The sequence below is a fragment of the Onychostoma macrolepis genome, chromosome 16, assembly GCF_012432095.1.
Source record: "Onychostoma macrolepis isolate SWU-2019 chromosome 16, ASM1243209v1, whole genome shotgun sequence".
NCBI lineage: Eukaryota > Metazoa > Chordata > Actinopteri > Cypriniformes > Cyprinidae > Onychostoma > Onychostoma macrolepis.
In genome coordinates, this window is record NC_081170.1 from 25,784,396 (window position 1) to 25,806,769 (window position 22,374).

Below are 22,374 nucleotides of genomic sequence, written 5' to 3' on the forward strand. Positions count from 1 at the left end.
TCTTTTTTTTTTTTTTCAGTACAGGTATGCCTACATGCTCACAAGAAAACATTTCTGGATATTTCTTAATTAACAGGAAACCGGCTTGCATAATAATTACAATAAAAATGTGACCGTGCAAATCGCCTGATTGGTTAAATGTAATCAAATCAATGTGCACATATGAATCCTAAATATTTTCTTTTGTTCTGCAAAACAATTCACTGTAATGCACTTACAGTTGCATTACAGTGCACATGCCGACACCACTGCGATAAGATCAGGGTGAGCTTAATTAGTCATTTATCTGATTTGGGATCTTAAGATCACAGCACCTGCAGATGTAGTTTCCACACCTGCCTGGGTGAGGCCTCAAGAGACACAGACAGGAAATATGTAAAAATACCAATCCTCACATCAGATAAACCTACTGTACGACAATATTCTTCCAATCCCATACACACTTTATAGACAAAGACACTGGAGACTAGTTGTACGAATAAAATGTTTCAGATGTTTAATCTCAAAAATAACCGAGGGTAAAGTAACTTATGTACAGCACAGAATGTGCAAACATGTATGGTTCCTGTACAAAGAAATATACATGCAAAATTAACATAGAGTCAAAAACATTCAAAATGACATTATGTAAAAAACAGGGTGTCGCTACGTCCAGGTTGTTTTTTTAACGGTGTCTGTACATCTATACATTATGAGAAACTAACTTAAATAAAACATGAACAATCATACTAACATTACTGACCCAGCATGTTATATACCTCCTTTATATTCAGCAATAATTTCAACTAGGTTTTAGTGACAAGGGTTGACAGCTGTTATTTTGGATTATTTGAGCACTGCGACACAATTTGGAGGCATTTCACTTTATACTTTCTCCCTGTACAGCAAAAACAGTACATGGGGAACAATTCATCTCATTGTATTTAAAACAACGTGAACTGAAAACAAAGAATAATTCTTGTCATTTAGTCATGCAAACTTACATTAACAGACTACTGCTACAATGAGCAGATATGGAAATGAAAATTCCTAATAACCTGACAATATGAAGCACTACTTCAATTAAATTCGATTAACAAAAACCGAACAAGACACAATAAATAAATCGACAATCAATACAAGTAAACTCCTGCTCCAGGAGTCAGAACTGCATTCATAACTTATTGTTACAACTTATAACCACCAAACAGGGAGAAGAAGAAGCATTTAGGTACATGAGGAGGAACTTTGGTATAACGATAAAAATAACGACATTCGTAACGAAAGTGAGACAAAGACACAAATGATTTTTCACCAATGTACAAAATAATACTGAACACAGAAAACTCAGCAAAAGAGCCACGGACACATCATATCTCAGCTTGTGGTGGCCGACACATGTACTTAACAATGTTGATTTAACACGAATCATTATAAATAGCTGCGAAATGTTAAAGCCCCAACATTGCACAATTCAACAAGTTACAAAGAGTGCACATTTGCTGTGGTTACCGACACTTCCTGCCTTCGGCGGCTTTTCAGCTTGTGTTCTAACTGGTCAGTTGAAAGTCATGAGCAGCCAATGAGAAAGCATTTCAAACACTGCAAATTAACATGAATGAAGGCAGGTCCAGTTTATTTACAACATAAGGCTGATAGACAGATGCGAGTTGAAATCAAAAGCTTATCAGTTGCAGCTGTTAAAAGTCGTTTCATTTGTTATGATCAAACATGGATCTTGAGATGAATGCCATAGAGTAACCGATTTTACTTCCCTTTAAATCTGTTTTTTTTTTCTCCAAAACGTTCAGGATAAAGATATCATCTTTACTGTGCTTCTATACATGGTTTGTACAAAATGTAATCTTTCCTGAATGTAGCTATTCAAATTACAGTACTCCACTGAAACAACCTGATTGAAATACTGTTCGAACATGAGGCTAAACCTTTCTGGCTCAGGGAAAAAAAACCTTCAAAAGAATCTTCCCCCCTTCTTAATTCACATTTTTTGTCCATACAAAGAGAGAACATGTACATGTAGCAGAAATGATTTTTGAAGGGTTGGAAAAGGGGACTTCAGAGTTTTGTCAGCAGCAGTTACAGTAAAAGAGACCCAGAACCGTTTCAGAATGACTCTAAAAGGAGGATGAGATTACAGCGTATATCAGCAACCTATACTTTCCTTAATATCCTACTCAGAACCGCAGGAGAACGTTTCTACGTTTCTCTCAGCTCTGGCTAAGCAGGCGACTACGCAGGAATGCTCGGAAACTGGCCACGGGTCGCAGGTCGTTCTGATGTTTCCTCCGCTCTATAAAAGAGATGAGTCTGGCAGTGTCGAGGCGAGCTGCTCCAGAGGCTGCGTTGGGCTGCAGCCACGGCTGCTCGTGCAGGCAAACCTGCGCAGAGGGACGTCTGCACGGCTCGCCTTGGAGCAGGACGCATACCAAGTCCCGCGCCTCCGGACTCACGCCGCGGAAGTAGTCCTCCGGGAAGCTGAAGTCGAGGCGGCAGATGTTGAGGCAGGTCTCCTCGACACTCTCGTCCAGGAAAGGGGACGCCCCGCTGAGCATCACGTACGCCAGCACGCCTAGACTCCAGAGGTCAGACGCCAGAGCCGCGGGCTCACCCAGCACCAGCTCAGGGGCGGAGAACTCTGGGCTGCCCAGGAGAGGGTGGATGTACGGGGTGTTGGAGAGATGTGCCGCGTCACCAAAGTCCGTCAGTTTGACTAGAGGCTGGGCTGACGTTTGCTCGATTAATACATTCTCGGGCTGAAACGGAGATAAGTATGGGATAGGAAACACATGGCAGGTTCAAAATGTAAAAATAGAAATCAAATAGCACACTTGATTTCAGAATGATGTAATACAGTCAAGTATTCAAAGGAGCAAAGTAGTCCCTAACTTAAAATTATTCAGTAGTATAGGGAAGATGGGATAAAATGACCTCCCACCTTATTTGTTTTCCCTCACAACATCTCTAGGAGTGGCAATATATTATAATAGAAGCAATTAGTCAGTGTTTGCTTATAGGGTGTAAATACTTATGAATATTTAACAGAATATACAACTAAATTGGCAAATGTTTCTATTTATTTCCCTGAACACATTTTAAGTCTCTTATTTACTTCACTCATTCTTAGTCTTAAGTAGCACGGGTATATTTGTAGCAATAGTCAAAAATACCTTGTATGGGTCAAAATTATAGATTTTTCTTTTATGCCAAAAACCTTTAGGATATTAAGTAAAGATCATGTTCCATGAAGATATTTTGTAAATTCCCTACTGTAAATATATCAAAACTTAATTTTTAGCCAAATATTGTCCTATCCTAACAAACCATACATTTATTCAGCTTTCAGATGATGTATAAATCTAAAAAAAAAAAGGACCCCTATGACTGGTTTTGTTGTCCATATTATAAATATTATACATTGTAAACACATTTACAGAATGCTGTTCTAACATCCCACAGAGACATCTCAGCATGCTGTATTCATCTCAGCATATTACATTCTAAATATGACATCTAAATCAGTGGATCTCAACCTTTTTGACTCAACAAACAAAAAAATTTGGTACTTCATATATTAGATAATAACAACAACAACAACAACAACAACAATAATAATATATTATAGAAAAATCTGACCTGTTTTTATAAGTCAAGCTAGTATTCTAGTATATCTTATTGATATATTTAGATTTTTTATGTGTTGTATTGATACATCAAATTGTTAGTCATTTGATCCATGCATTGATTCATATTAAATCGTTACATCCCTATTTGCTTAATACCCTGTTTCTATTGTTTAGATGAATCGTTTCTACTAGGAAGGATTTATTTGAATTACTGTTTATATTTAAAATTATAATTCTCACCAGGAACAATTATTTGTATTTTTATTTATTGATATATATATATATATATATATATATGCACTTAAGAGCCGAGCTGTCCTGCAGCAGTTTCAATTTGAGCAATCAGCGTTTCTCTTTTGTTTTGCGTTACATAAGCACTTCACTGCATCCTGTTTACTCTTAAAAAATCAACTCTTAAATCCCTCCTCTATACTATTCTAGACAATGTATGAAACTTTGTATTGTTAGCATGTCTCATCTCATTAAGGTGATTTGCTTGTATCGTCTCAAGTGTCAGCTAAATGAATACATATAAAATAATTACAAGAAAATAAAATGTAAATAACTAAATACAAAAACTGACGGTAACACTTTAGAATAGGGAACACTTATTCACTAAAAACTACAACTTTTCCTACAAAATTTCCTAATTTGCTGCTTATTAATAGTTAGTGCGGTAGTTGTTAAGTTTAGGTATTGGGTAGGATTAGGAATGTAGAATAAGGTCATGTACAATAAGGCATTAATATGTGCTTAATTACTACTAATAAATGGCTAATATTCTAGTAATATGCATGCTAATAAGCAACTAATTAAGAGACCCTAAAATAAAGTGTTACCAACCTGACCAGACATTTCAGGAAATGAATGTTCGTTAGGGTTTACACTTTTTATGACTAATGAATTTACATTATGTTTACAAAAAGTACAGGGTAAGGTTTTTAATTCACAAATAGCAATTTCTCAGAAATGTCTGCCTAATGCAATATTTTAAAGCAACATAACCAAAAAAATGACTTTTCCCAAGACTAAAAATGACACTTCTAATATGATTTTTTTTTCTGTCTCAGAGGGAGTTTTGGTTCCTTGCCGCTGTCGCCTCTGGCTTGCTCAGTTGGGGACACTTCATTTCTAGCGATTATCGCCGATTTGATTGCACAGATACTATTTAAACTAAACTGAGCTAGACAATGACATCTCTGAATTCAATAATGAAATGCCTTTAACTGAAAATTGAGTGTTTAATCTTATCATTATACATTACTGACACTCTGTCCTCCAATTTGATACTGTTAAGTGCTTTGACACAATCTGTATTGTTAAAAGCACTATATAAATAAATAAAGGTGACTTGACATTCAGGATCTCCTGGCTCTTAAATAAATTTGACAGTTGTTGAGTAAATAAGAAATATGCCTTGGTTTTAGGTGTATTAGTTTACACTGTTTAAATTCTTTTGAAGTTGTAAATAAAACAAAGGTTATTGGAATACGCTTTATAAGAAAGTCTTTCTATTTAAAATGTCATGTTTAATTCAATGTGTAATTTCCTAGCAGTGTAAATTAGATAGACAAACAACTATTTTTTTTTCCCCCAGTGTATTTTTATAGCTCATTTAGTCTGAATTCATGTAAAGCCATCCTGTGCCTCTTTTGGAAATGTGCCCCCAGTAGGTCCCAGTCCACTAGTTGAGAACCACTAGTCAAGACGTATGATTACATACAGTATGCATGCCATCTGGGTATCTTACTTCCACAAATGATCTACTAATTTATTAAGAATTATTCTATGGAAAGGCTCACCTTCAAGTCAAGATGAGCAATCCTGCACGTGTGAAGGTAGTGTAAAGCTTCTAGAATATCCCGTAGATAAAGAGACACCTTTTCTTCTGTTAGATTCCCCCAACTAACAATATAGTCCAGGAGACGACCTTGATCAGCGCTGATGTGCAAAAAAAAAAAGAGAAAACATGTTAAAAAAAAAAAGTGTTTCCCCCACCCAAAAAAATCACACTTTCCATCAGTCTTAAATGAACTGATGGTATTATCATTAGCACCGCCATTATGTTACAGATAAAGTAGAGAAGTGCACGTACATCTCCAGGATGAGAACGTAACTGGCTGGGGTCTCGTAGGTGTTCAGCAGACCAACCAGGTGAGGATGCTGAAGACACTGCAGGACACCCAGCTCTTGAACCACCTGCTCTCGACGCATTAGCTTCTTATTTACTAGCTTAGCGGCCACTGATCGCCTGCTTCCTCTTTGCTCACACCACTTAGTGACGGCAAACCTGCCTCTACAGACAGACAGACGTTTAGAATGTTAGCTGTGTGTATACAGATAGAGGAGTATGTTTTATTTGATTAATTTAGTATTCATTTAATTCGTACAATACCTCCCCAGTTCCATGACTTCAGTGTAGAGGGACTCAAAGTTATCCTTCCAGAGGATCCCGTCACAGGACGTGCCTACGGAAAACAACAACGTCGGTAAATCAACTACTATTAAAACTTTTAGTTTTGAGCAGCGTTAACCGGAAATCGACTGACCAAGCACCCTGAGGTAGGCTGATGATGTCACTGAGCCCACGTCGTTAGAGGCGATGCAGGTGTAGGTGCCGCTGTCGTCCAGCGAGGCAGGTGAGATACGGAGGGTCACTTCCCCTGTCTCACTGAACAAAACATTAAACAATTAGGTGGCAAAATGTAGAAACTGTAACATACAAAAACAAAAATGTACAGCATAGTCTATTAAAAATGTGCTCTCTAGTCTAGAATGTACTGGAATGGCTCTGGAAATGGAACTGCTCTATTCACTGTTGCACCAAGCCAATTTTATCTCAGAAGCAATTAAATGGTTTTTACAGAATCAACTAAATAAATTAATTAAAATGAAAATTTGAACTTGCATCAATATTTAATGTACATTTATTAATTTATTTGGTAATCATGTAATAAGCAACATAATGTACAGTCAGCTAGTCATTACCAGAAAATAAACCCCTTGTGCTTCACATCGGGGTCCTGATCACCCTGTCAGGGTTTATTTGTGAAAATAACATAAAGCTAATAACATAAATGTATTTGCTAAATATTAAATAAATATTTTTATCATATATTTTTACATTTTTACATTTGTACAACTTTTGTTTACACTAAGCTATATCTATTTTTAACCAATAAGTCTTTTAATTCAAGAATTTAGATTTGTTTGTTTTTTTTTAACTTAAATTGTTACAGCATTTTAATTTTCAGCAAAAATGTAACAGAAAGTATGCACATCACGCAGGTGAAAAAAAAAGCACGATGAGGGTGCTCAACCATAAAAAATAACAAACAAGGAAGAAATAGTTGACACACCATAGCTCCAAAAGTAGAAATATATTCATACAATAAATCAAACATGATTACACTTTATTTTAAGGTGTCTTTGTTACAGTATAATTATACATCTAAGTACTGTGTAATATTAATTAACTACATGTACTTACTATATGGTTAGGGTTTGGTTTAGGGTTACTTGCATGTAATTATGCTTTTATTGTTATTATAATAGTAAATACATGTGTAACAAGGACACAAAAATAAAGTGTTACCTAAAACATTTATACTTTCTCGCTAAAAGTAATGTTTTGAGCCACGTGGATCTTCATCAATAGCCGCATGGTTCAAAACAGTACTTTTGGTGAGAAAATGGCATACATATCATGGTGTGCTGTTTTTTTTCTTTCTTGTTTAGCAATTTTAATTTTAGAATTCAAAAATGTAAATAGGAATTTTGCTCACAAAGGAAATCTGATATTGTGCAAAGATGAGAGGTTAAGTTCGTCAAACTGATAGCAATGACAAATAGTAAAACAAAATTAATTTGTTTGTTTCTATAGCCAAATTTGATCAAATACAGTCGATGAACAACATGAAGTCAATTTCACAGAAATATTTAGCATGGAAAATGTTTCTTTCAGTAAACAGTTATGAAACTAGCAAAATGACTGTACATCCTTTGCAATAAACAGGATCGGAAAACATAAAGCAAAAGCGCCCCCTCCTGTCTGTATAAGTGCATGGCATATCAGACGATGTCTGTGTGCTGGTTTTACCTGTGTGTGAGTGTGTATTTTCCACCATTGCTGAGAGTGCTCTGGTCAGGCCCTCTCCAACAGACCGAGGCTTTGGGCTGCCCACAGATCTTACAGCGGAGAGTTACACTGTCGCCCCTGTCACACACCACCTCACTCAGGGGGACCACGAACTCTGGGGGAACTGCTGGTGGCAAATCAAGAAACTTACAGTCATTTGGCTGTTTCATTATGACACATAAACTGTTTAATATATGCAGAGAGATTTCCAAGAACGAAAGAACAATATTTGAACTTACCATCATAAATGTAGTTGGGATTCAAAAGCTGCAAAAATTAAATAAGCAGTTTATATGGAGAAATTGTCATTACTATGAAATTGCATAATGGGTAATGATTACATAATGAATCATTAGACTGTTAAGGCAGTACCTTTACAGAAACCTTATTGGCTGATCCATCTCTAGACTTGCGATAGCCATTTTCTGGTTTGCTCTCTTTCCTGCCGTCTTTGTCTCTCCTTTCGGACTTTCGTCTGATGCGTAGAGCCGTGTGCCACGATGAGGACTTCCTGAATGACAAATGTAGCACTGTTTCAAGAGAGCTAATTCACAGCTGGACTATAAATATTAGACAACAAGCAAGAAGTCAATACCATTGACAAAACGGCAGTGTATTCTAAGTAAGTCATAGGTGGATGCTTTCACACTTGCAGCTTAAATTTAAGGTCAACATTAACTCTAAATGAACTTTCAAATTTAAAACACATTCTTAATACAAATCTCATTTTGACAAATCGCACACAGATTCCAAAAAAAAAATCTGTGACCAAAATATATGCAGTTTCATCCTTCAAATACCAAAATACACTTAAAAAGGCATAATACATTTCCAATCTTACAGTAGCCTACATTTAGGGTAAATGCAAATGTGTGTGGAATAGATCAAAACTACATTACATACAGACTATTTATATTATTATTTATAATTTTATATTATTTTATAAGCTTATTTTGTTCAAATTATATGTTCATATGGTGTTATATAGACAACAAAAAAAGTTTTGGTCACATTTTATATTAGGTGGCCTTAACTACTATGTACTTACATCAAGAAATAAGTACAATGTACTTATTGTGTTCATACTGTATTGCAAAACACTTCTGCTGCTATTGAGGTGTGATACGGGTAAGGTTAGGGACAGGTTTGGCGGTAAGGGTAGGTTTAAGGGTGGGTTAAGGTGTAAGGGATGGGTCAACAGTGTAATTATAAACGTAAGTACAGAAGTTAACTACAGATGTAATTACATATAGGTATTTTAAAAATTTAAGTACAATGTAAACACATGTATGTACACAAAAAGTGCATCGTACCAAATGATTAATTTAAATGTGAGTACATAGTAGTTAAGGCCACCTAATATAAAGTGGAACCAAAGTTTTCTTCAGTCAGTCTATAATCAATAACAATTAATAACCAATCCTCACTTGAGGGTTCCATCAGGGTAGTCGGAAATGATGGTGGAGGTGTGACCCAGAACGTAGCCGGGGATCCAGCCCTCGGCTGCTGGGCCTTGTTCTGTGGCGGCACGGAAAACTAGAAACATGTTTTGCTGGTTAGAGGCCAATATCTGCACAACTTCTCCTTGATACACGCTGATCTCATCTTCTTTTAGAGCCACGTAGTCCTGGGTCACCAACATGGTTGACACACTGCTGCTGCTGCTGCTTTCACTCTAGAAGCAGAAACACAGCAAAACATCAGAGTAGCAACTTTTATATTATTTATATTTTTGTATATTATTTTTTATTCGATTAAAAATTTTTGCATATGAAGAATGTTGAAGATATTTAGTGAGCTGGTCAGAGAGCAAGAATAAAGCAAGCGAGAGCAGTTCTAAGAAAAGATTTACAATAGAAAGTTGTTTTAGTTTACAAGATCCTCTTCCGAGTCTACACTAAAGAGTCATTCAAACTGACAGTTCACAGTTAAATTGCTGATGGTTGGTTAAGTATATCATGAGGTGGATGAGCTCAAATGTCTATGTTCCCACCGACAGTCACCACAACATGTTGAACTTTGTCACATCATCAACAGTCTCTATCGCTCGTGTTGCTTCTAATCGCTTACTCTCATTAAAAATGAATGACTTCTGGCCTCTTTGTTGTTACAAATTGCTTTCAGTGTGATTACTCCTTAAGACTGTTGGTTAAAAGAGGAAATCTAACATCCTTAAAGACCCCATGAAATCAACATTGGAGTTTTGTGGTCTTTTAACCATCTATATGCTAGTGGACTGCTGAAAGTTTCTCTTCCGGGAAACAGACGAAATATACTGATGCACTCATGTGTGTACCCAATAAAATGCTCTCTAGAATGAGAATATACCTTCCCCTAATACCCCTATGCTTCATAGTTGCTTCTGATGCAAATAAAACCTATTTACTATTTTAAAAGAAAAGGAAAAGCCCTCGATATGTCTCACTCCAAATTCATTTGTCAATAGTAAACAAATCAGCATAGGGTTTTATGGGGCCTTTGACCCCCGCAATATATTTTTAAATGTATTATCCCCAAAATCATTTTTGAAATCTGTTAAAAAAGCCGTAAGCAGGTTAAAAAGAAAAAGAGTTAGTAATTGTTAGTTGGCTGTGCTCCCAATGCTTGCATATTAGGTCTTCTCAGGCGGTTAGACAAAGAACATCCTTCCAGTTCAGAGCAATAGAATCAGCAGAAACAGTCAACGGACATACAGAGTTTCTGAGAAACTCTCAAGGAGTTATCCTGGTTAACAGTGTACGTTGTTAGTTGCTCAGCACAGTCAAACCAGGCCAGTTAATTTCCACAAAAGCCTGTGAGAATCTTCTTTTAGTTCCAGGTCAACGCACATATACCCCAGCGGCCCGGGTTAGTATGAAGCCAGAGGTGGAGGTGAAGCAGCACTAGGCCTCACTGAAGCCAGGATCTAGAGTTTGGCTCTTACCCCATTGCTGTGAGTGGAATGCAGGGACTGCTCACTGGTGGAGGAGCAAGTACTGATGCGGTCCAACTCCTTACTGTGGGTGGAGTGCCTGCGAGTCTGACACTGGTTGCGACTCAACGTGTCACTCTGCTCTGTGTAAGAGCCAGGCCTGCCAGTAGGTGAGACTGGCATTGAGGCCCAAAACGGGGAGCCCTTCTGGACTGTAAAGTTCTGAGGGTTCAAGGGGGAGAGAATGGGCGAGGGGACTCTGAGACGGGGCTTTGTTAGCGTGAGAGACAGGGGTGCGACTGTGGCTCTTGGAATGGTTGTCCCTGATTGGGCTTCCTCGCGTAGCTCCTTCAAGGGGCTCTCCAGGACCCGCATCCTAGGGACCTCACCGTTTAGGTCCTGGTCAGGAAGAGGACACGTACCTGAAGTGCGGTCATCTGGGGCGGGGGCGTGGTGGTGCTGCACGGGCTGGGGGAGACGAGAAGAAGGTTGAGGGATTCGGGAACCTCGGGACCGCGAGCCACAGCTGGGACCCAAGGCAGAGCTGCTGCTACCCCCCGGAAGTCCACTGCTGCTGGGTCCACCCAGACCGCTTGCCCCAACATGATTCCGTTGGTATTCAATGGGTGAAGTCAGTGCTGAGAAGACAACAAGAGGCAAGTGATATAATATAATATAACGCAGTCATAAAAGACATTTTCCTAGATGAATGTATTATTATCAAGTGAAAGAGTAAAGCTATGAACAACATATTTTGAAAAATAACTAGTCACTGGAATGTCTAAATGACTAGATAATCTTAAAAGTGAATTTTCAAAAGAGTGTTAAAATGTTTTGAAAAACTAGTTGACCTTAGCTGCCCTATTCCTGCAGTTATCTTCAAATCCCAATCCATAACTATTATCTTACAATTAATTAGTCATTTAGCATTTTATTTAAATCAGGGGTGTCCTATCCTCATCCAGGGGGGGGCACTCTTCTGCTATTTAGCTCCAACCTTTATTAAATAAACACATTTAAACCAGCTAATCAATGTCTTCAGTATTACAAGAAACTTCCAGGTAAGTGTGTTGGGGCAGGTTGGAGCTAAACCTTTAGCCCTCCAAGAGCAGGACTGGACAATCCTTATGCAATGCAACACATAGTACACGTATTATGTGGACAATCCCACTGGAGAAGCATGAGGTCAAGCCAATTACTTGGTGGTTGTTCATAGTTTGTGGGGCTTTAAACCTATTACATTTTGGTTAACAGATATTTAACCACTAACCTCCCATTTTGAAAGGTTTTTTTTTTTTTTTTAAAGAAATCCTACAATTGTGTTACCATTGAGGAAGTTTCTCTGGTTCTCCAGGATGCTGCTGATCTGCTGGATCCAAGCCAGGGAAACCGCCCGGTTGGAGGAATGGAGGACATAGTGCTCTGTACTGCCAGTGGATGACCTTGAGGTCAAAATAAACTTACAAGGGTCATTGTCAGGACTCTCTTCTAGACCCAACCAACTGACCTGCAGAGCAGAGAGAGAGAGAGTGACAAGTGATACATGTTTTTACTTGCTATACTGTGTCTTGAGCACAGTGTTTTCTACAGCAGTGATTCTGTCTACACACCTTTATGCTGTTCTTAAATAGATAGCCCGGCATAGAGAAGCCCTTCTTTTTATCCAGAGGTTCACTGAAGATAACTATCTGCTCGAAGAGAAAGACACGCCTCTCTTTCATGCGGGAGAGGAGACCACCATCCTGGTCGGAGACCATGAAGGTGTCCTGGAGAAGCAGTCTTCCCTGGGCTACAATTTTACCCTAAAAGCAGAAATAACTAAATAAACAATGCTTAGTCCTCAGAACAGTTAAAATGCCCTTGCATGTGCAAACAAAACTGCACTAACAAAAGAACATTCACAACAAGTACAGATTAGTTTGAAATATTGTACAGTGATGTTCCCACAAGGCCACTGTTTTATTTGCTCGGATTGTGAATACTTTTGTCAGACATCTAAACTCTTTCCACAAAATGACAAAAATTTGTTTTGATGTGGAAAAAAGAAAAAAAAAAGTTTGTGAACAGCTTGTGGACTTCCTGCTGATTTATGTACATACAGTACAACTGTTAATGGCTGTGATTTTAGCTTTCCATCTACACACTCACAAACTTTTGCAAATAAGGTAAGAGAAATGCTTCTTACATCAAATCCTTGGAGGCGTCCAACATTCATCATGTCATTGCAGCGTTTTGGAACAACACACATCACCTCTACTGCTTTCTGTGAGAGAGCATATGAAGTTTAGAACTAGATTTTTACATTTTCTGAAGAAAATGTGTCTGGTGCTTGCCTGTGTCAAATTTGCCACCATAATACAAAGGTGTTGTGGATGGTTACTATGGTGTTGCTACTGTATGTGGTTTTGACTATAGCCCAAGTCAAAGATTCCCACCTACATTTCTCTGATTCGAATTCTAGGGTGTAGATATGAATCTGGTTACAGTTGTGTAATATTATTTATGTTTTATCATCTCCTAGTCATAAATTGAGGCATAAATTGATTTAAAGTCAGACTGATTACTGATTGTTCAGAAATATCAGATATCAACATTTTTCATTAACAAGCTGCGTGATTTGAGGTACAGTATCATTTATATTTGTAACATAAATGCTGCTGGATGAGTTATGTGTCAAAGTTAAGTACTAGCCCATGTCTTAACAAATACCCTTACCTCTAATTCTACAGTGTCCAAACCAGCCTTTTTGGAGAACTTGAGAAAATCCTAAAATAAAGCAACCAGAACAATGATGAGAAACATTCATTTATGTTGAAAGACACTGATCCTTTCTCTACATCTATTCTTTACATAAAGATGGGTCAGTAGTACTGGAAGGAATGACTACATTTCTACTGCAATTTCACTGCCTGACCTTCAGCAGAAGCTGGTATTTCATGATCCGCTGCACTGGTTTAATCAGTAGATCTGTGATCTGTAGCCTGTGACCCAACCTCTGTTTTAAATCCTGATGAAGATATGAAGAAAAGATTAGATAATATGGTTATAAGTCTGTCTTACTTTTATGACTCATGTTTAAATGTCAGGGAGGATGTAGGCAGTGACTTGAGTCTTACCTCAAAATACGTGTCGATGTACTCTGAAACAATGTGCTCTGATTTAGGCTTGTTTTGGCAGTACACAATGTACATGTGCAGTCTTCGTTCCTGTAGCCCAAACAGAATTTCAGACAAAGAAAGGTCAAAATTTACTCGTCATTCAAAAGAAGATTTAAAAAAAAAAAAAGGATGGATCTTGTCCTTCATGCTGATTGTTCTATGCAGCTTTCCAGATATGCTATAATATATAATGTACTAACAGCTATGATTCAGTTATTGCATATAACACATATTGACCACTTTCTTTTACTACAATTAAAAGTGTACACAATACACAATGTTCCAAAACAGATTTACAGAAAAGTCATGATGTTAATGTTTATAATATCTTAATTATCAGATTAGATTGATACAAGCAATCAGGCAGTCGATCTATGCTATATAGTATGCCCTACATGAGTACTGTATATATGTGGATAAAATAAACATATATCCAATTTTATGTAAAAAGCTGTGAGATAATATAGTTAATTTTGCAGCCAAATTTTCTATATAGTATATATTGCTTCAAGTGAGTATAATGTAGATATGCAGGCAGAGCTGGGTAGTAACTGATTACATGTAATCGAATTCCAAAAATGAAGTACTTGTAATTAGATTATATTATGTTTAAAAATGTTCATAATCAGATTACAGTTATTACATTATTAAATATTATTCACACAATAAATAATAAATAAATAATTATTCACGCAGTAAATTATTCAGAATTTATTTATTCACCCCAATTTATTTTTTTTAACCTGTAATGTACTTTCTTTCTCGTTTTTTAAATTTTTTTATTAATATGGTACACAATTAATAATCCAATTACAATTTTAAAAATTGATTTTGTAATCAGTAATGGACTACAAATCTTTCAAAACACTGAGATTGTGATTGTTCAAAATCTTATTTCTTTTAACTGTGACTGCCTTCACTGCTTTTACGGCTTGAAAGTGTAGTGTGCCATTTTTTGGGTGTAAAATATTCACATCTCAGATAAATATAAAGAAAAACAACTATAAGTAATTCATAAGTTGATTCACCCTAAAAGTGTAGACACTGTAACATCCCAACCAGATTGACACAGCAACATGATATAGGTTTGAGGCGGGAATATCCATTTAATTTAATGATATTTGTTGAAACCCCACAATGAATCATTTCATACCTGTCTTATAAACAGGTGTGCGAGCCTATCTGGGTCTTCCAAGCACTTCTCTAGTTCACCAAGAAAGAAGCTACAAAGATGAGAGATGCAACATTAATGACAGGAAATGAAAGTAGGAGGGGTGGTCTTGGTGGTATTTACGAGAATGAGAATCTTAAGTGTGTCATTTTCACATACTCTCTATGCCAGTCATAAATTTGGTGAATGTTGCCAAAGACGATCTTATCTTTGCCCTTCATGTCGTCGGGTACACCCTCCTCCTTCATCCTGCTAATGTAGCCCTGCAGGTGCCAAACACATCAGTATGGTTACCATATGGAGACAGCAACACGTAAAACGTGATCTTACTCGACGACCATTCTGAATAACACAACACAACAGTTGTGTAACTCCTCAATAGATGGATAGACTACTGATCAAACAAAACTAAACCCTGACAGCAGCAGCCAATGATGATTACTCGAATGAATGTGTTCAGTTACATGCGGTCACCATAGTGATCTCACTGCGGTATTCGTTAAAAGAACTGAATATAAGCCCACCTCCACGACTGCACCAAGGTCTCTCACATAGTCTCTCTCTGTCTCCACCAGTTCCAGCAGTACATAGCTGAAAATGAAAGAGAAAAACAATTCAAGATTGTTGAGTCAAAAGAAACATATTTCATTTAGCATAAAAATGTATCTGTAAAAATATTTTTAAATAAGAATTCTAATTAAAATGTATGTTAAAATTTGAGTGTGCTTCACATTTTTTTATGCTTATTATAGTACTCTATAGGAACCAATGATGTCTGTGTGCCTTTTCACATGACTCACGTCAGTGTTCCTCAATGCATCGATTTCTATATAATGAACCTTGAAGCTAACTGAACTGAATGTAAAGCTTTATAAATGAGAAGCTCAACGTTCAAACTATTTCAGCTTCAACCCAGTTTGCTTCTGACCTTTCTAAGCAAACACAATAATTATGAGACAATTCACATGTCATAATGTATAAACAATATGCTACACGATCATGTACTTGTTTTGAACCAGTTAAATTAAACAAGAGCATTCCAAGACAGTAAGGTGTCATGAAAAGAGTAACATTTGAAGAGTTATTTTTACTATCTACAATGTATCAAATAGTTAGTATGACTCTTTTCTGTTCTAAACTTCCCTCTCTTTTGTCTTCTTTTGCTCTTTGGCCATTTAGGTATCTTTCCAGCTACCTAAAAACCTTTGTGATACCTCTCTGAACCTCTGCGACCTGCAACACTTTTTGTGTAGAGATCAAAACACTGAAACTTGTGTTGAGAGATGCTTGGAAGCTCTGACATTATTTGTGTTTGTCAAGTCAGTCACTGAAACATTCCACACAAGAGATTTAATCTAGATTCTAGATTTTAAGAGAGCTAATATACAAATACATTTAAATAAGAGAGAAACACACTGTCTTCTCTTGAGGATGCCAGTCTTGCGTTCGTCCAGCTCGTCGATGGGAGAGGAGGAAGACAGGAGGGAGTTATCCGATGGGATGCAGGAAGGACTACTGCTATCTCCTCGCTCAACAGGGAGAGAACTAGGCCTGTCCTCCAGACTCTGAGAAAGAAAAAGTGGACAATACAAAAACATTCAATGTGAAATAATGGACTCATGCTGTGATTTCCTAAACCTCTGTGATCTCTTACCATTTTGCTCTTGACGAGTTCCTCAATGGCACTGACTAGTTCAGCCGCACTCGGTGTCTCTGAGCTGCTGGGACGTCCAGACAGACGGGAGGTAGCCTACACAAAAAAGAAAAAAAAGTAGCAATGTTCAGAATCTTACTAAATAAGGACTCTCACAAAAATAAAACGAAATGAAACGAAAAAACGAAACAAAACAAAACAAAACAAAACAAAAACAAACAAACAAAACCCCCAAAACAAAACAAAAACAACACCAAAAAACAAACAAAAAACATACATACAAACAAACAAACAAACAAACAAACAAAAACAAAAACCTTTTTAGGGTGGTTTACACTGTTTTTTTGTTTGGTGTTAAATTCAGTGATGTCTAATTTGCATGTTAAATGCCCTGTATGTCTTTTTTTTCATGAGGCCTAGTCCATTAAGAGGTGTGACACTCTTTTCCGGTTATGGTTACATAGTTGAATGACTAATCAGTAATTAGCACTTGGATCCAATGTTGAAAAATGAACCACAAAGTCTAAAGACTTCAATATTTATTTATTATGTGAATCTGCAATGATGCTCACCAGTGTAGTGTTCTTACAATGAAGGCTGAAACAATCCAGTCCAAATATGGCAATGGGTTTCTGTATTCGCCAGCCAATCAGGGGCTGATTTCAGAGTGGTAGGGGCATATATAGGGGGAATGGAAGTAGGAACTTTGGTTTGGAAGATTTAGGTTGTTTTGGGTGAAGAGTAAGTGCACACATGGCCCATTGCATGTGATTGTACGCACTCCTGAATACTCCATTAAGGGGCACATGAAAGGTCACGGACAAGGTCAAGGGCTTTCTCAGTCTATAACAGTCAGAAGTTCAATTTTTTAGAAATGCTACTGAACAGGATCAGTTTCTGTGCCTCAATAAAAAAGTTCTGATAAAGCAGAACTGAGGACATGTGGAGTATTCAAATAAATTAATGGACAAGAAGGACAACATACAGTGAGGATGAGGTATAAAAGTAGAAAAAATTACTGCAAAAAAAAAAGGAAAGAGGAGGAGAAAGCTGGAGGAGAGAAGACTACATAGAGAGATAAGGAAACTGAGACAAAACAGAGGCAGAACAGAAATCAACATAATGCTGGAGAACATTAAGAAACAAAGAGAAAACAGACAGCAGTTAGAGAGGCCTATCAGAGGACCTTCTAAACTATCATCATGGGGTCAACATGAAGTCAGCATGAAACAATATTTACAATAGATTTTACATCCACAATGTAAAATTTTTCTTTGTGACACATTTCCTAAGGAAATGTAAGGTAAGCTTTGATCCGCAAGGTAATGATTGCATCACTAAAAGTGGGCATTCCATACTAGAAATCGTAGATAGACTTGAATACAAATTTGGAGTTGATTGTGGAGGACAGCTTTCTTCCTATAACAGTGCTGGCATGTGCCTTTGTGGGTCTTTTTGACCAAGACATGGACACCGAAGGTCAAGTTCGCCCTCAAGACAATATGTGCACAATAAGACCAGGAATATGTTATAACAACATACAGGGTCTGATTTCATGTTGACTTGTTTATTATTCGGTCAATATCAGCATTTTTTAAAGCAGTAATAAAATCTCAAAACAAATCAATAACGATTAAAAAAATCCTTCCACAAAGTTATATTCTGGTGACTGGTATTTACCTTGTCCTCCTGGGAGTCCTGATGCAGAAGGCTGTGCTGTTGGATGGCCATAGGGGGCGGCAGGGGAACCGAGTCAGGCCCTTCCTCCCCTTCCTCCTCACCACAGCTCTGCATCCCTGAAGAGGAAGACTTAGACAGAGTGCCACTGCTCAGTCCCTCATTTCTCATCCTCTGTGAGAAACAGAGAGGAAGAAATAAAGAGAGAGAAACATTGTTAAGCTATGAAACAGCTCAGCAGCTGTGGAACATTTTTATACCAAAATAGCTCCAGTGGAAGAGCTGCACTGTATTTATAACTGCTCTACACTGGAAACCACAAGACATGAATAACACTTACAAATCATACACTTAAAAAACAGACAGTCACACTACATTTACTAAATGCATTTACCAGGAAATGAGTGGCAACTAACTACCATATCTATTTACTCGTCTGGCAGGTGTTTTAACCATTTTCTTTTACAGTAGCCCCTCACTGCAGAGCAAAGATCCAGGGGGCGGGGTTGGATTCACATCTAGGGGGTGGAGATGGGTGGGTTTAGGGATCAGGGGGTGGAGACGGGCAGGTTTAGGTATATGTAAGGTGGGAGGAGTTGGATCTGGATTCAACCACGCCCCCTGGATCTTGTGTTCTGCAGTGAGGACCATATCCTCTTTTAGGCACTTTTTAAAACGTCTTATTTATTAGATGTGTTAGATAATTGTCTAACACAAAATTCATTTAACAGTTTTAAAGTTTATTTTTTGTTTTCTGTGTCATACCCAAAAATACTTGAGACTGTAAAGGTGCTTCAGCTAAGTACTGAGTTAAGGGTTTGAATACTTATGCAATGCACTTTAAATAGTTTTTTTTTATTTGTAATAAATTTACCAAGTTGTGACAGTTCTGTTTTTGCTTTGTCATTATGGTGTATGGATTGTAGATTGATGTGGGAAAAAAAAGTAACTTAAAGCAGTTTAACATAAGGCTGCAACATAACAAAACGTGAAATAAATGAAGGGGTATGAATACTTTCGCAAGGCACTGTACATGCTCAAATACAATTTCATAATACATTAATTTATATACAATTCACTGCAGATATTTTTAACTGACTGCATTAATCAAGCTAATAAAGCTGAAAAAATATGTGTGTGCTACACCAAAAAGGGTGTTACTATATTGTTTTCTGGTCACCAACCTCTTCTATGGTCTCATCTTGTGGTGTGGCGGCACTGTCATCTGAGTCTTTCTGTGAGCCGGCGTCTGCGTTCTTGCGGACATCTCGACTCTTCTTGTGCTTGTGTGCAAGTTTCTTCACATGGCCGTCTGCTTTACCACTGCTGAGGCGTCTGACAGGGCTGGTCAGCCACTTGCGCAGAGTATTTCCGGGCCGTTTGGGTCCAGGAGAGCTCTGCAGATGACCCGGCTGCAGCGTGGCACTGCCCGAAAGTCCTCCTTCATTACTGGAGACTGACAGCGTGTCTTCAAAGAAAGAGGGAGAGAGAGAAGTGGTGTTTACTTGTCTTGCTAGGCCTTTTTCTGGGTATTTCTATTTTATAGAACAGCTGAAAACAGCAAGCATGAGTTCATAGCTGTACAGTCATACAAATCATTAATCAACAACTAATCAATAATCTGCCAATTAAACAAACATCAAAAATTCATCAACAACATGGTATCATACATTACAAATTGTAATTAATAACATAGGTAACACTTTAGAATAGGGAACACTTATTCAGTATTAACTACGACTTTTCCCTCAATAAATTCCTAATTTGCTGCTTATTAATAGTTAGTGCAGTAGTTGTTAAGTTTAGGTATTGGGTAGGATTAGGGATGTAGAATAAGGTCATGTAGAATAAGGCATTAATATGTGCTTAATTACTACTAATAAATGGCTAATATTCTAGTAATATGCATGCTAACAATCAACTAGTTAAGAGACCCTAAAATAAAGTGTTACCATAACATAATATAAAAATAATATTCTGTTTGTAAATAAACAAACAATACATGCATGAATCACATGTATGAAGGGCCAAGTGGCACCATCATACAAATGGTGTCCTTTTTTTAGAGATAACTTATATATAACTTATAGAGATAATTATTTTTGCATGGCAAGAAGATTTTTAGTTGAAGTGATATACAGAAAGTTACATTTCTGAATTTTGAACAATCATATCAACATTTCAAACTTTCTTTTTGTAAAAGATTTTACTTGAAAAAGTGTCCTTGCATTATTATTATTATGGTCATTATTAATATTATGATTTATTATGATTTCTTTTTAATAAATCCCATTTGTTTCAATATTTTTTATTAGTGCTGTCAAACGATTAATCGTTTTTATAAATAAATACATGTAAATATTTTCAAAATATATACTGTATGTGTGTGTATTTATATATACATAATAAATATACACAGTACACATAGATATGTCATAATCATAATCATTTGACAGCACTATATTTTATATAACACAAAGACATTCAAATATTTTTATATCTGGTTTTAAGTGTGCAAATATTTTTGGGGCCACTGTACATTTCTCAAAACAGAATTATTGCAATGTCACTGCAGCACATTTTACAGTGTTATAACTATATAATAAATGTATTATACATAACTAAAATGATATAAAGCATATCTGAACTGTCAAATCTGACAGATGCTATCTCATGCAAATTATTGTGGGGTTTGTGGAGAAGTGTGTGAGCGTGCTTTTCTCACCACGAGGTGACTCTATAGTGATGCAAATCGCAACTCTGCTTTTCGCTTGAGAGAGGTTTCTGTTTTCAGCCCTCTTTAAAACTGAAACTGCAAAACCCTCTTAAAAGACCTTGCTCTGCTCCGTAGAGAATATGTCCTTACATAAAGCTTGCATAACATATTCTCGTCAGTCTACTGATGTGCAGAAGAAAGGCTTCTGATGAACGCCTTCTCAGGAGGACTGGAAAAATCAGAGCTAATAAATAGATCTTTATCGATTGTCACTATATAAACATAGTATATAAATCTTTCTTATGTTGTATATATGAATTCTCAGCTGTATTGCTTTCAGTAGTTTGTCCAATCACTCTGGGCAGTATATTGAAGTAGCTGACCCTAGTGTGACCCATCTGTCATAGTTCACACTCGGTGTATTTGCCAAAAATACACACACACATAGCTACATCTGGTAAACAAACTCCAACAAAGTACTGAACAAAGAGATGAACACATCAGTTCCAGTGATGATCATCATATTACTATCGATGTCCGTAAATGAGTCACTGATTATACTGATTCATTTTAACTGATTAACAAAGGAACTGAATAAACTCTTACTGTGGCTCATTCTGCCCAAGAACTACCCAATCAAGACTGGCATGGAAAGTGACCAGTCATAGTTAGTTTTAGTTTTTTATGCATTTTTTGGACAGGTTTATCTAAAACAAGCAATATCTGTGTAACAGACAAACAAAATGAACTCTGAACTGGTTAACAGCAGAATTTTGTATTAAGTCACACTGACACAAATCTTCATAGCAGGATAGAAACCGTGAATTAGCCAGTTTAACACAGACACGCTGGTTTTTGCAATGTCCACAACAGAATATTTCTGAAATTTCTCTAACTGGAAAACTTTATGATAATTGAATATGATTTTTGGGTGCTGTTACTAAATATATCAGTGATAAATGTGGTGTGTGTTTGCATTTGTGTTACAAATTCATTCCTCCTGCACTGTCGTTAAATTCACACCTGAACAAACATGAGCCCTGTGTTGGACACTGTGTATTTGTCCGACAGTCCCCTCACAAGAACCTTACAGTCATTTATACATTACACCAGATAAAAATCATATATAAACAGATTTGAAATATTACAGAAAACTTGAAGAACTTTAAAAAAAAAAAAACACTCTCCGTCCCAACTGAGGTAACATTCATTAATTATGAAAGGGTGTGATATCACATGCTTGAGGTGTGACAAAATGATGCTTTCTCATATTTTGAATCTCTCACTACAAGGCTTCAAGGACTGTGGGGTATATAATATTTAGAA

General features: G+C 36.9%; 1 protein-coding gene across 4 annotated transcripts in view; it reads right to left on the reverse strand.

Moving 5' to 3' along the window:
- Positions 1–455: 455 nt before the first annotated feature.
- The window catches only part of triob (trio Rho guanine nucleotide exchange factor b), a 137,796-nt gene continuing 115,877 nt past the window's right edge, over positions 456–22,374 (reverse strand). For 2 of the 4 annotated variants that reach the window (XM_058746790.1, XM_058746789.1), the window contains 23 exons: positions 19,517–19,800; positions 18,336–18,506; positions 16,656–16,751; positions 16,418–16,566; positions 15,526–15,592; positions 15,161–15,264; positions 14,984–15,053; positions 13,789–13,878; positions 13,587–13,679; positions 13,388–13,438; positions 12,858–12,935; positions 12,283–12,474; positions 11,999–12,179; positions 10,685–11,310; positions 9,189–9,436; positions 8,134–8,272; positions 8,001–8,028; positions 7,723–7,885; positions 6,173–6,294; positions 6,019–6,091; positions 5,719–5,919; positions 5,426–5,564; positions 456–2,753 (listed from right to left, as the gene is read on the reverse strand). In XM_058746790.1, coding sequence (XP_058602773.1) covers positions 2,208–2,753; positions 5,426–5,564; positions 5,719–5,919; positions 6,019–6,091; positions 6,173–6,294; positions 7,723–7,885; positions 8,001–8,028; positions 8,134–8,272; positions 9,189–9,436; positions 10,685–11,310; positions 11,999–12,179; positions 12,283–12,474; positions 12,858–12,935; positions 13,388–13,438; positions 13,587–13,679; positions 13,789–13,878; positions 14,984–15,053; positions 15,161–15,264; positions 15,526–15,592; positions 16,418–16,566; positions 16,656–16,751; positions 18,336–18,506; positions 19,517–19,800 — 3,911 coding nt within the window. In that variant the 3' untranslated portion in view covers positions 456–2,207. Of the gene's footprint in view, positions 2,754–5,425; positions 5,565–5,718; positions 5,920–6,018; positions 6,092–6,172; positions 6,295–7,722; positions 7,889–8,000; positions 8,029–8,133; positions 8,273–9,188; positions 9,437–10,684; positions 11,311–11,998; positions 12,180–12,282; positions 12,475–12,857; positions 12,936–13,387; positions 13,439–13,586; positions 13,680–13,788; positions 13,879–14,983; positions 15,054–15,160; positions 15,265–15,525; positions 15,593–16,417; positions 16,567–16,655; positions 16,752–18,335; positions 18,507–19,516; positions 19,801–22,374 lie in introns of those variants that run through there. The other 2 variants (XM_058746788.1, XM_058746791.1) reach the window with 2 other exon arrangements.